The sequence below is a fragment of the Chenopodium album genome, chromosome 12 (genome assembly GCF_948465745.1).
Source record: "Chenopodium album chromosome 12, dcCheAlbu1.1, whole genome shotgun sequence".
NCBI classification, from domain to species: domain Eukaryota; kingdom Viridiplantae; phylum Streptophyta; class Magnoliopsida; order Caryophyllales; family Amaranthaceae; genus Chenopodium; species Chenopodium album.
In genome coordinates, this window is record NC_137845.1 from 6,579,570 (window position 1) to 6,591,820 (window position 12,251).

The window sequence follows — 12,251 nt, forward strand, 5'->3', positions numbered from 1 at the left end:
TATGCTACTGTATACTTTGTATCTTTATGTTTGCAAGTTGTGAGTCCAAAATGTTTATGAATATTGACCCGTCAAGATATTCTACTCCGATTTATCAAAATATTCTACTCTAGCTCATTAAGATATTGACCCGTTTACATATAATAAATTTTCTTATTTTTTACAAATATATAGACATATTAGGGTATAGTATTACGAGAAGACGTTCCTAATCTACATAATGTATCTTATATTTCCAACAAAAAATAAATATATATATGTTTGAGAAGCGTGAGTCAAAATGATGGTCTTATGTTTTTATGTCTAATTTAGATTTAAGAAGTGGCTTCTATGACAAGGTTGAAGTTGGAGATTTAATTGTTCTATCCAAAAGTCAACAAAGAGTAGATGAGTACCAAGAAACACACGAACAAAATAGAAAGAAAGAATGAGCTCTAATCACATCAAATTGTTGTGCGCTTTCTGTTTTTTCATGTATTGGTTCAATTACCATCTGATGGATTTTACTCTTACTAGCTAGTTCTAACTATTCTCAAAATTGATATTGTAGTGTTGTTGCTCTTACTGTCTCTGTTTGTCATAGCCTAGTTCCATCTAGCTTTCTGTTGTATGTATGTAACTATGTACAAATATTTCTTTCAATATGATACTATTTAGGAGGGAGAGATCATTCATGTATGCTTTTAGATTTTGTTTACTTGTCTTAAAGGAACATTCTTCAAATCAGTTTCGTTCCTGGTAAATATTGATTAGAAAACTACAATATGTCAAAAGCTTATCCTTACAATTTGGAGTATCTTTGCCTCATTTCAATACAAAAATAGTGTCACACTGAACATTAATATAGCCCGTCCTCTCCGTCACTTAAATTTAGAGAGCTGAGTCAAAGCAAATAATGCTGAGCAAAATTTTTTGTGTATATATGACTCTGTTGTTGTAGTTGCTAATGCCTGATAGTATGATAATTTATGAACTTTTTGCAAATTATGATTTACTTTGTTCTCTTTCTTGTAAATCTTCAAGTGTGTCATCTTAGTAGCTGCATTGTAGCTCAGTCTCCAAATGAAGAATAGAAAGGTCATGTAGGCATCAAATAAAAGGAATTTGGTTTAGAGTGTATCTTGGTAAATATGTGGTAAATTGTTGTGGATAGGTGCAGGGATTGATTCGAATAAAGCTAAAGAAATGTCACTTTGAATTTCAAACTTGTCCTTTTTTATTTTCCACAGAAGTAGGCATTGTTATGACAGTTTAAACTTCAAAGCCTTTTCCAATTTGTTCTGAATGCTATTAATTTATTCTTTGCTTACTCAATATGCCAGCCCCTTTTGTTATCCTCACAAACTTGTATTGTTAGCTAGTGACGATAATTTAGTGGGTTTAAATTTTTTTGTTCACGAGTTGATATTTATTTAGATAGTAATTGGAAATTCTAGTCTAAGAACCAAAACCTTAATTGGGTCGTAATCCCTGGCTCTTTGCAATATGACACACCTTTGTGTAATCAAAGAAATCTTTCATGTTTGCCAGAGACAAATTAGGAAGTGTTAAATTTTTTTATTTTTTTATTTCAATTGAGTTCTCATTTGCGTCTTAATCAAGGAATTAATTTTGCAAACTAATTCTATTTTTCAAGATGTATTACGGACTGTGATTAAGAGGGTTTGAAGAAGTTTTTTCTCCACTTACTGCTTTTGTGCTAATTTGGTGCCTACAGCCTACCTAATCTCCCTACTCTCTTGTCTTGCTGACATAGCAGCCACACTGGAAACCTCATGGCAGGTGACTAGGCAAAAGGTTGGGTGTTGCAGGTACGTATCTATTGTTGCTTCTGTTATTAATTATTACTTATCTGAGCTGATTTGTAGCATTTTGGTATTCCCAGGAAGGGCAAAAGAATATTGAGAGTGAAAAGGGTAGCAAATTTGTTGCAGAAATGCTCCTAGCTACCTGATGTCAAGAGCCAATCTGATGTTTGGTTCATGTTTTGGTGCATATTATCCTTATTTCATGCTTATTGCTGGTTTGAGTGTTTTATTTTTGCAAATGATGTCTTAGCTTGTCTTCTGAGTATATGGATGTCGTGATACTTTTGGAAAGTTTTCTACTCTGTAATTGGTTTTGAAAGTTAAACTGTGATTTTGGTTTGATTAGGTGGAAAATGGTTTTCGGAGAATGTATTCTCTATGGCGCCCTGATGTTACTAATTTTGGTCTATTATTGTATTTAGATTATTTTGGTGATGTCTTGATGAAAATGTTGAACTGTTGTGCAGGGTTAACAGATTATGTGGACATCCATGTATGAATACTGAGAAGCAATATAAAAGAGCTGACATCTAACAGTGCAAGATTACAAGAACAGAAGAAGGATATTTTTAGCTATGTAAAGATTTACTATCGATGTCTCAAAATTTGTTCCACTACAAGTCTACAACTAGTTACAAATGAAGTATAAGTTGGAATTATATTTGTTGTAATAACACTCATTACTATAAGATATTGTACACACTAGTAGAATAAATGTGATGGGAAGCTATTATTGGCAAGCGGTTTTAATAATCCGCTTCCCATTACTTAATTAAAAAAAAAACCAATGAAATGGCAAGCGGTTATGGCGCGAACCGCTTGCAATTTAACTAATGGCAAGCGGTTTAGGGTTGAACCGCTTACCATTAGTTAAATTGGCAAGCGGTTCAACCCCAAACCGCTTGCCATTTTTAAAAAAACCCTAAAACCGTGCCCACCCCTCCCTTTATTTCTCTCTCTCCTCTTTCTTTAGTCAGCTCTCTCTCTCCTCTTCCATTTTCGGTGCTCTGATCTATCTCTCTCCTCTTTCTTTCTCCCGTTTTCCCCCTCTCTCCTCTTCTCTTTCCTTCAATAATCCTTTCTTCTTTCACTTTCTTTTTTTCTTTGTTCTTTCTCATCTCCAAAAAATCGAACCAAAACCAAAAAAATTCGACCAAATTCAACCAAAACATCAAGTTTTCGAGCAGATTGAGGTCAATTTCGAGCAAATTTCGAGTACAATTTCAAGCAAATTCGTGCATGCGTTTGGGTGGGTGGGTGGAGGTCGTGGTGGGCTAGATGGTTTTTTTTTTTAAAAGGTGGGTCGATTTTTTTTTTTTAAATTTCTATTGTAGATTTATTTTTGGTGGGGGTACGGTCGTGGTGGGTGGTGGGTCGTGGTTTGGGTGGGGTCTGGTTGTGTGGGTGGCGATTGTGGTTTGGGTTAGGGTTTTGGTGGGTTTCAGTGAGGGTTTTGGTGGGTGGGGGTTAGTTGGTGGTTCTGGTGGGTGGGGGGTCGTGGTGGGTTTTGGTGGGTTTCGGTGAGGGTCAGTTGGGGTTCTGATGGTGGTGGCTGCTCGTGGGGGTCGTGGTGGGTGGTGGTGCTGGACGGTGGTGTTGGTGGTCGTGGCTGGAAGTCTGATCTGGAACATGAGTTTTTTTTTTTTTTTTTTTTTATTATTTGTATTAATTTTTTTTTTGAGGAATATTATTTGTATTAATTTTATTAGTTGAATCAATTTTTTTTAATGTAAATGTAATATTACAACAAATAATTAATAAAAGTATTAATGTTTTTACATATGTTTGGTTTATATTTCAATTTTTGTGGAAAAAACCCAAAAAATTATTTTTTTTTTTTTAATTTTTTATACCCATAATGGGCAGCGGTTTGGCGCCAAAACCGCTGCCCTTTCTCTAGTAATGGCAAGCGGTTCTGAACCGCTTGCCATTTAAATGGCTAATGGCAAGCCCCCTAATCCCATGCGGTTCAAAACCGCTTGCCATTAGGGGGTTTGAACCGCTTGCCATTACGTTTATTCTACTAGTGACATATACTATAATAAAATTTATATGCAATAAAAAATTAAAAAAAAAAATGGCCTAATTTTCAGTGTGAAATATTTTTATTTTTTTTGGTAAATATATTCTAGATATTTTTTAAAATATAGACAAGAGAAAGCATCCCAATCTTAGAAAATATAGACAAAAAAAGCATCGCAAAAAATATAAAAAAAATCAAATATTTAAAGCTCTGGACACTAAAAAGCGTCGCCAGATTAAAGATTGTAGACACAAAAAAGCATCGTTAAAGTTGAGAAAGTGCGTCAACTATTGCAAATTTCGACGCTCCGTATAAAAATTTAGACACAAAAAAGCGTCGAGATTTGCGACGCTTTTTAATGACACCGTTTTCTCGAATCACTATTTTTCAACTCTTTTTTGAAGCGTCGAGAAAGAAATTTTCAACGCTTTTTGGCGTCCAAAAAAAGCTATAAAAGCGTCCTAAAAACACGGATTTTCTAGTAGTGAGATGCAAATGGATTATAGTTGGCTAATCTTGAGTATAATAATAACGGAGTATGAAGCTACGTCGCTCAAGGATCTCATATTATGTGTTCGAGAGGAAATCAGGATAGAAAGAAGCAAAGGCGTTGATGAAAGACTTAATGATGATTATGAGTCCCGTCCACTATTTTGATCTACAAATGATATTGGAGTGATTCAAATTGCATTGGAAAGTAGACTTCAAAATCTTTCCAACGATGTATACACACCTCAAACAAAGCTCTAGAGCTCAAGTTATGACCGTTTTAAGAAGAGTTACGCGTGCAGCAGCGAGACACGTCCGTGCCTTTGAGAGGCACGTCCGTGTGTGGACAATTCTTGGACGATTTAGCCCGAATTAGTTTCCTAATTCTATCCTAATTCCTAGGTTTTTTATAAATACTCCTTAGCTTTATTATCCCAAAATCCCCATTAGATTAGAACCCTAGTTTTCTCTCTAGTTTTTATTTTATTCAAGTATTACATTTTCTTCTTCTATTTCTTTTATTTTATTTCTTTTATTATGTTAGTGTAAACTATTATTCTAAGGTTAGGTTAAACCTTAGCCATGATTGATACTTGATTTGTTCTTTTAAATTCTCAATTAATTATTTATATTGTTCATGCTTAATTGATTGTGCTTATGCCAATACTAGATTAGAGATAATTAGTATTGTTATTATTCCTTTGTTTTAATCGCAACGAGAGTTGGGTTTTAACGGATTTGAATAGATCAATTAAGGATTTGAAGTTCATCATGAAAATAGTTGAATGGAGGATTAGGAAGTTAGAGTAATGTGCTTAATGTCTCTAATTTGCATGATTCTATGAGAATAGGCTTGACTATGATTAGGGAAGCCATTGATAACTCGAGAGAGACCTTTGATATTATCTAGGGATTACTTTTCCTTATGAACATATGATTGACTGACTGGGGTAAGAATTTGTCTTGTATAGATTATGCTAGTGGTAGTACTTAATTCTAGATCTTTTTATTATTTGATTTTCTTGCTTTAGTAGTATAACACTACAAAAAAAATGTCCATATAGAAATGGAATTCTAGCGACGGAATTCAATCCGTTTCTAAATTAGAGACGGAAATAAAAAAAATCCGTCTCTAAATTAATTTAGTGACGGAATTAAAAAATCCGTCTCTAAATTAGCAACGGAATTGAAAATCCGTCTCTAAATTAGCAACGGAATTGAAAATCCGTCTCTAAATTAGAAACAAATTTTTTTTCCGTTGCTAAATTAGAAACGGATTTTTTTTCCGTTGCCGAATCCAGCAACGGATTTATTTTCCGTTGCTGAATTTAGAGACGGATTTTTTTTTTCCGTATCTAAGTTCGAGACGGATTTTTCTTTCCGTTGCTAAATTAGAGACGGATTTTTTTTTCCGTATCTAAGTTCGAGACGGATTTTTCTTTCCGTTGCTAAATTAGAGACGGATTTTTTTTTTCCGTTGCTAATATGAGCGACGGATTTTTAATTCCGTCTCTAAATAATTTTTGAAACAAATCACGTAAAATATTACATTAGAGACGAATTATGTAAGTTAAATTCGTCTCTAAACTAGAAACGGATTTTCAAATCCGTCTCTAAACTAGAAAGGAAATTTTAAATCCGTCTCTAAACTAGAAACGGAATTTTAAATCCGTCTCTAAACTAGAGACGGATTTGAAAATCCGTTTGTAAGTTAGAGACGGATTTTAAATTCGGTCTCTAATATTTCTTTCACTTATTATCAATTATGTGCGTAGAAGTAAACAAATAATATTTGGTATAGTTGCTAAGAGTTTCACTATGTGACTTTGAGGTCACGGGTTCGACTACTACAAATTGCAATTCTTGCGATTGGGGATTCAAGGAGCCTTACATGCAAAGCCGAGTCGGGTTGACCCGAGTAAGGTCAAACCAAGTAGACTCTCCTTTTAGAGACAAAATATTTTTTTCCATTGCTGATATGAGCAACAGATTTTATTTTCCGTTGCTAAATCTAGCAACGGATTTTTTTATCTGTTGCTAAAGCTAGCGACAGATTTATTTTTTCTGTTGCTAAATCCAGCGACGGATTTATTTTTTCTGTTGCTAAATCTAGCGACGGATTTTTTTTTCCGTTGCTAAATCCAGCGACAGATTTTTTTTCCCATCTCTAAATCCATTTAGCGACAAAGTTTTTGCCAACGAGTGATTCTGTCGATATATCCGTAGCTAGCTATGTCCAGCGACTGATTTTTAGAAATTAACAACAGATTTCACCTGTCGCTAAAAGGCCAAATTTTTGTAGTGTAATAATTCCAACCCTATTTTTATTTGACTCGACTAGTTAATTATAATTTATAACAATTCAATATTAATACTACCTTTTCTGTGGGATCGACCCTGACTTACCCTACTACATAGTTAGGAGGTTTAGTTAGGTATTATTTTTGTTAGGTGTTCAACTGCCTACCAATTGGTAGATTAGTTAAGCTAAATCCATATTTCTTTCAACAATGGCTTATTGATCAGCACATTGGCCCATAACTGTGGTTGGACTTAAGGGTTGTGGCTTATGAAAACTTGTACCCTGAAATAATAGCAAAGTTGTTCCATTTTACAATTTTTTTAGCACTAACTTAGTAAATTTTATAAGAAGTTTGAGATTATCACAAGATTATTTGTAAGAAGTTTAATTAACCCATGCCAAACAAAGTCCTTAAATTATAAGGAGCAACAGTGTTGTATCCTCCACTCCAGAATTCTTTTGCTAATTGCCGGCAAGCTTTTTGGGTCGGGTGCCAAGCATCATACCACAAATAATCTTTCACTTTGTAGCACACTGAGAAGGTCATTGATCTATTCTGGCAAGTATAATCACCATTGAACACTCCACTTCCGCAGCACGCTGATTTGGTTTCCTTGAAACCTATAGTTGATTTCAATCAATGTAATTAAAAGACAAGGAAGTATATACAAATCCAAAAACATGTGTTCACTCGATAAATTTGATATATAGAAAAAGCTCATTTTTTCACTAGTTAGATTACTTTGATATAAATTGAACTGAATCACACATTGTGTTTGGCCTATCACTTTGCATAAAAAGGTGTATAGACTTTTTTCGTTACATTGTTGTAATCATGACCTATTAAATAACTTTGAGAGGAAGGAATAAATTGTACGTACCATAAATGTTGCCATGTAAGACACGATGGTGTAACGCGGTGTAGAAGTCGTAGATTGTGTAAGTAAATCCTGGTAATTTGCTTTGCAATGTGTTGGCTTTGGCAGCAAAAGCAGCATTGTGCATCCTGGCTAGCTCTAGCGGCTCCTCCGCACAAGTTCCATTAAATCCAAGCGTATATTTAATTGACGGTATGCATCCAATAGGACCAATGTTTTGGAATGCAAATTTTCTTCCTCCTTTGTTGTAGATGGTCTAAATTAAGGGTGATAACATGAATATTTGATTACTTTAGAAATTAATCATCTTTGATATAGAGAATCCCATATTTCCAACAAGTATGTGATCATGAATGATTACATTATAATTTGTCATCATATAATAGTCACATTCTCACATATGCTATTTTAGTTTGTCATCAGTGTTCGTTACCTTTCTAATTTAATGTTCTATAATTGTAATTTACTACTCGATTTCTTAGTATTGTATGCACACTTGCTTAAATTAAATTATTGAGAGAGAATAAAAATATTACTTTGATGTGGATGGTGAGGTTGCCAAGTATTTGTTTCATGTAGAGACTCTTCTCGGAAGAAGAGAGAGGACGTTTTTTGCTATTCATTTGGAGAAGAGTAACATAATCATTTTTCCCAACGTCAAATAAATAGACTGCTTTGGATAACAGCCTATTAGCCTCCGATTTCCCAACTTGCTTGGTCAAATTTTGCACCATTTCAACAAAGTAGTCCAATTGCATCTTCAAATTTATCTATATAAATAAATTAAAATCCCCAGATTAAAATATTTAATCAATTACAGCGGGATACAAAGAAATTGTAACCATTGTAAAATAAAGCTTCTGTATTAACTTGTTAAAAAAAAAAAAAAAAAAATGAATATCACCTTAGGGCAATTTTCAACGAGTACACAGGCACTTGTGGAAGCAAAATTTATTCCATTGGTGTAGTTTATATTCCCCGGTAGTAAATATGGTGGTGGCATATATGGCAAACCCGCAAATTGAGCTGCCAAAATCATGTGCAACAACAACAACAAATAGGACAAGAAATACAAATATATTATTCTTCAAAAAAAAAAAAAAGTTATTGAATATGCTAAATTATATTTGTATGATATAATTGACATTTTAATATGCTAAATTGAAATTTAGCATATTACTAATATAATTGACATTTTAATATAATTGACATTTTAATATGCTAAATTGAATGCAAACGACATATATTTGTATTATATAAGCAATTACCTATAAAATCAGGGATATTGAGGCCATTAGAATACCTCCCAGCAGGCTTCCCAAAGTAACTTTCGCCATAAGGCCAATACCTTGCTCCGGCTTCCTTGTCGCCGGTATACAAAGACATACCGTTGTCGTAGAGCGAATCGCCGAAGACGAAGAAGGGAGCCTTGTCTTGTGCGGCAAAAGAGATGGCAGGGTAAACAAAGAGTAGAGTTGCACATAGCTCTAATAATAATGCCAATTTAACACACAAGTTTCTCACTGTTTGTGCCATGTAATACATATGAATATTGTTCTGATCACCAAAATCAGCTCTTTTCGTTCCTTTGAAACTTTTGGGAGCTGAGATTAGAGATGAGGTGATAAATACTATGACCTTTAATTTGGGCTTTGGATGATATATGCAAGGAGCAGGCTTATAATCAATGGTTTGTTAGTCAAAAAATTGAAGTGTTATTTTTTTACCAAGTCCTTGTATATGTCATATTGTGATTTGTGATAATTAAAGGATCAAGTATCATTGAGAACTAAATATTTTTTAAACATTAATTACATGAATTATTACTCTTGATGCTAAGAACGCTAAAATTTATTAAAGGATCTTGCAAAAATGGTAGCATTATCTTTTAAATTGGTAATTGAAGATTATATTCAGGATATTATATAAATAATCACCCTTCAAAATACCTTATTTAGTAGTAACTACTCCATTTATCAATATTTTTAAATACCACCCTTAAATAACTAAAAGTTTCATTTAAAAAAAAAAAAAAAAAAAAAAAAAAAAAAAAAAAACTTTGTAAAACTTGCTCGATTTAGGAGTCATTTTAGTCCCTGGATTCAATTTCAGGTCAAAATTAGAAATAAAAAAATTACTACCTTCGTTTTAAATTATTTGCAACAATTTGATATGTTTGTGAATAAAATATGTCTAATCATTGCAAATAATATAAAATTATATGATAAAATTAAATTATCTCGCCTCTCCTCTCCTCTCCTTTTCTCTCCTCCCCTCTTTTAGGGTTTCTCCAAATTCTTGGCCGTTTAGGTCGGAAATAGTTAATTTTTCAGAAAATTAGACTATTTTCGACCCTTATCTCTTAATTTTCTTTTGTTTTGCAATTTAGTTTTCAATAAATCTACATGAGTATTTTTCCTCAAAAAAGAAATCTACGTACACGAGTATTTTAGATATTCATCCGTCTCCCTATGGTGGAGTCGTTAGTTTTGTTATTTGTTTTTATTTAGGGGTTTTTTTTTTGTGTGTTAGGGTTTATAAAAAAAGGTAATCATCTTTTGCCCTGTTATCAGTTCGTTGGTAAAGAGTTGTCCGGGATTGCAACGGTTGTCGAATCTTCAAAGGCGTTAAAGTGAATCAGATAAAAATTATCCTTACGGCCACAACAAATCGTTAGACTGTCTCTTCAAAAAGGGTATATTCCAGCGATGTGTGCGAGAGATGTGCCACAGTGCAAGATCTATTCAACGATCGTGATGAAGGAAACCCTTATTTGATTCAATTTTATGTATTTAATGATTTAAATTTCATTTGTACATGTTGTATGGCTTTTGATTAATGAATTGATTTGTTTCAGGAAAAAAAAAATGAAATAGCAGTAGTATTAAAAATGACTCATTTTGCATGCTAATGATTACATTGACTTTACCTAACATACAAACTGAGGCATTATTTTAAAAATAAATGTAGAGCCTATTCTGATTTAGTGAAGCGAACTAATTGGAGCTTATCTGATGAACCGAATAGAGCTGAAATGAATATTTATGAGAAGAAAAAAAATTAAAAACTGAAATAAACCGAAGAGAAAAGGCTTGTAGTCTATTATTTAAGGACGAATATTGAGTCATGACAAAAAAATTCCACAAATATTCCTCCGCTAAAAGGAAAAAATCCCAATCGAAACCGAACGGCTAGACCACAAAACCCAGAGCCAAAAAAATAAAAAAATCAGTGTTGCCTTCAAAAACCAGAGCAACTTATTCATCTAAGAGAGAGAAAGATCAAAGAGAGCAGCAAAAATGGGAGTGGTAATCATCGACGGAACAACAGTCAGATCCTTCGTAGCAGACGAGCCCCAATTCAACAAAAGCGTCGACAAAACTTTCGCAACCTTCGACCTCAATGGCGACGGCACCCTCTCTCGCTCCGAACTCCGAAAAGCGTTCGAATCGATGCGACTCATCGAAACCCACTTCGGCGTCGACTCCGGCGGCCCAACTCCGGCGCAATTGACTACCCTTTACGACTCTATTTTCGAAAAATTTGATATCGATCACAGTGGGACTGTTGATCTCGAGGAATTTCGATCTGAAATGAAGAAGATTATGCTTGCGATTGCAGATGGTTTGGGTGAATCGCCTATTCAAATGGCTCTTGAAGGTGGGAGTGAGAATTTGTTGCAGAAAGCTGCTGATCTTGAGGCTACTAAGATGAAGGAAGCTGGAAAATCGGCTTAGTTTTCTAGGTTTTGGGAGTTCTGTGATGGGAATGGTGTTTTGAAGGTTTGCACGCTAGGTGTTTGTGTTAACGCCTGAATGAGTACATATTGTTGTTTAGATTTTACTTTTTCTGGGTTAATTCGTTTCTTGTGTTTAATTTAATGTTTTTCTTGTTAATCTGTGCAAATGAGATGTTTGTCAAGTGTGTATGTTCGTGTTATTTACTTATTTGGCTACATAATAAAGTTGTACTACTCCGTAATAAGATTAGAAAAGTTTAATCTTTTTTTCCAATCAGTTCCTAGTGTATGTTTGCATATCTAGTTTAATTGACATAGAATATACTATTAGTCTATTAGAGATGGATACAGCTTGTATCGATTTAAATACTCTCATGGTCTATAATGCTAAGAACCTAAGCACTGTCACACCATACTATGGACGTGTGTTGAAGTACGATTTCATAACAAGTTTGGATGCGTAAACATCATGCCTAATTCACCTAAATAATGCGTTATAACTAAGAATTGCTCCATTTTCTAGAAAATAACGAGATCCTTTGGGATTTAAAAATCGACGGAAGAAAAATGGTATTTTAAGTAAATGAAAGTGATCAATAGAAAATATGTCAATGCTCTTTAAAGTTAGGATAGTAGTTTAAGTCAACGCTCTTTTAAGCTAAGATGGTACATGGTAGTTTTGATAACAAAGGGAGCGACCAAAGAGAGGAATTGAGGGTTTGTTTGTAGACTTTTGGCATTACAGAGAAAGGGTAAGGTGATCCATGGAATGAGGGACATTGAGAGAAGAAGAGCCGAAGAGGGATCATAATATAAAAAAGATGTGTAACCAAAGAAATGAGAAAGTAATTTTTTGAAAGATATAGTGTATGAAATTGGTAAAACAACTGCTCCGTACAGTCCGTAGTTCATTAATGCTTTTGTTGCATATTCAAAAAGCAAAAATCTCTTTTTCGTTTTAATTTACATACATTTTATATATAATATAGACATAATTCTCTGGAGAAAAAAA

At 33.8% G+C, this 12,251-nt stretch overlaps 2 protein-coding genes across 2 annotated transcripts; one reads left to right on the top strand and one right to left on the bottom strand.

Moving 5' to 3' along the window:
* Window positions 1–7,010: 7,010 nt before the first annotated feature.
* Window positions 7,011–9,036, bottom strand: LOC145570746 (GDSL lipase-like). Its single transcript, XM_081629891.1, has 5 exons — window positions 8,769–9,036; window positions 8,405–8,526; window positions 8,037–8,270; window positions 7,504–7,756; window positions 7,011–7,243 (listed from the first exon to the last, which is right to left on the bottom strand). The coding sequence occupies exons 1-5, from the start codon at window positions 9,034–9,036 to the stop codon at window positions 7,011–7,013; spliced, it is 1,110 nt and encodes a 369-aa protein (XP_081486017.1).
* Window positions 9,037–10,678: 1,642 nt separating this feature from the next.
* LOC145571804 (uncharacterized) lies at window positions 10,679–11,513 on the top strand. The gene has a single exon (XM_081630843.1). The coding sequence runs from the start codon at window positions 10,800–10,802 to the stop codon at window positions 11,235–11,237; it is 438 nt and encodes a 145-aa protein (XP_081486969.1). The 5' UTR covers window positions 10,679–10,799; the 3' UTR covers window positions 11,238–11,513.
* Window positions 11,514–12,251: the final 738 nt, after the last annotated feature.

Coding starts and splice junctions, on each gene's coding strand:
- LOC145571804 (XM_081630843.1), top strand. CDS start 10,800: ATGGGAGTGGTAATCATCGACGGAACAACAGTCAGATCCTTCGTAGCA.
- LOC145570746 (XM_081629891.1), bottom strand. CDS start 9,036: ATGGCACAAACAGTGAGAAACTTGTGTGTTAAATTGGCATTATTATTA. Junction 8,271..8,404: donor TCGTTGAAAATTGCCCTAAG/GTGATATTCATT, acceptor TTATTTATATAG/ATAAATTTGAAGATGCAATT. Junction 7,757..8,036: donor ACCTCACCATCCACATCAAA/GTAATATTTTTA, acceptor CCCTTAATTTAG/ACCATCTACAACAAAGGAGG.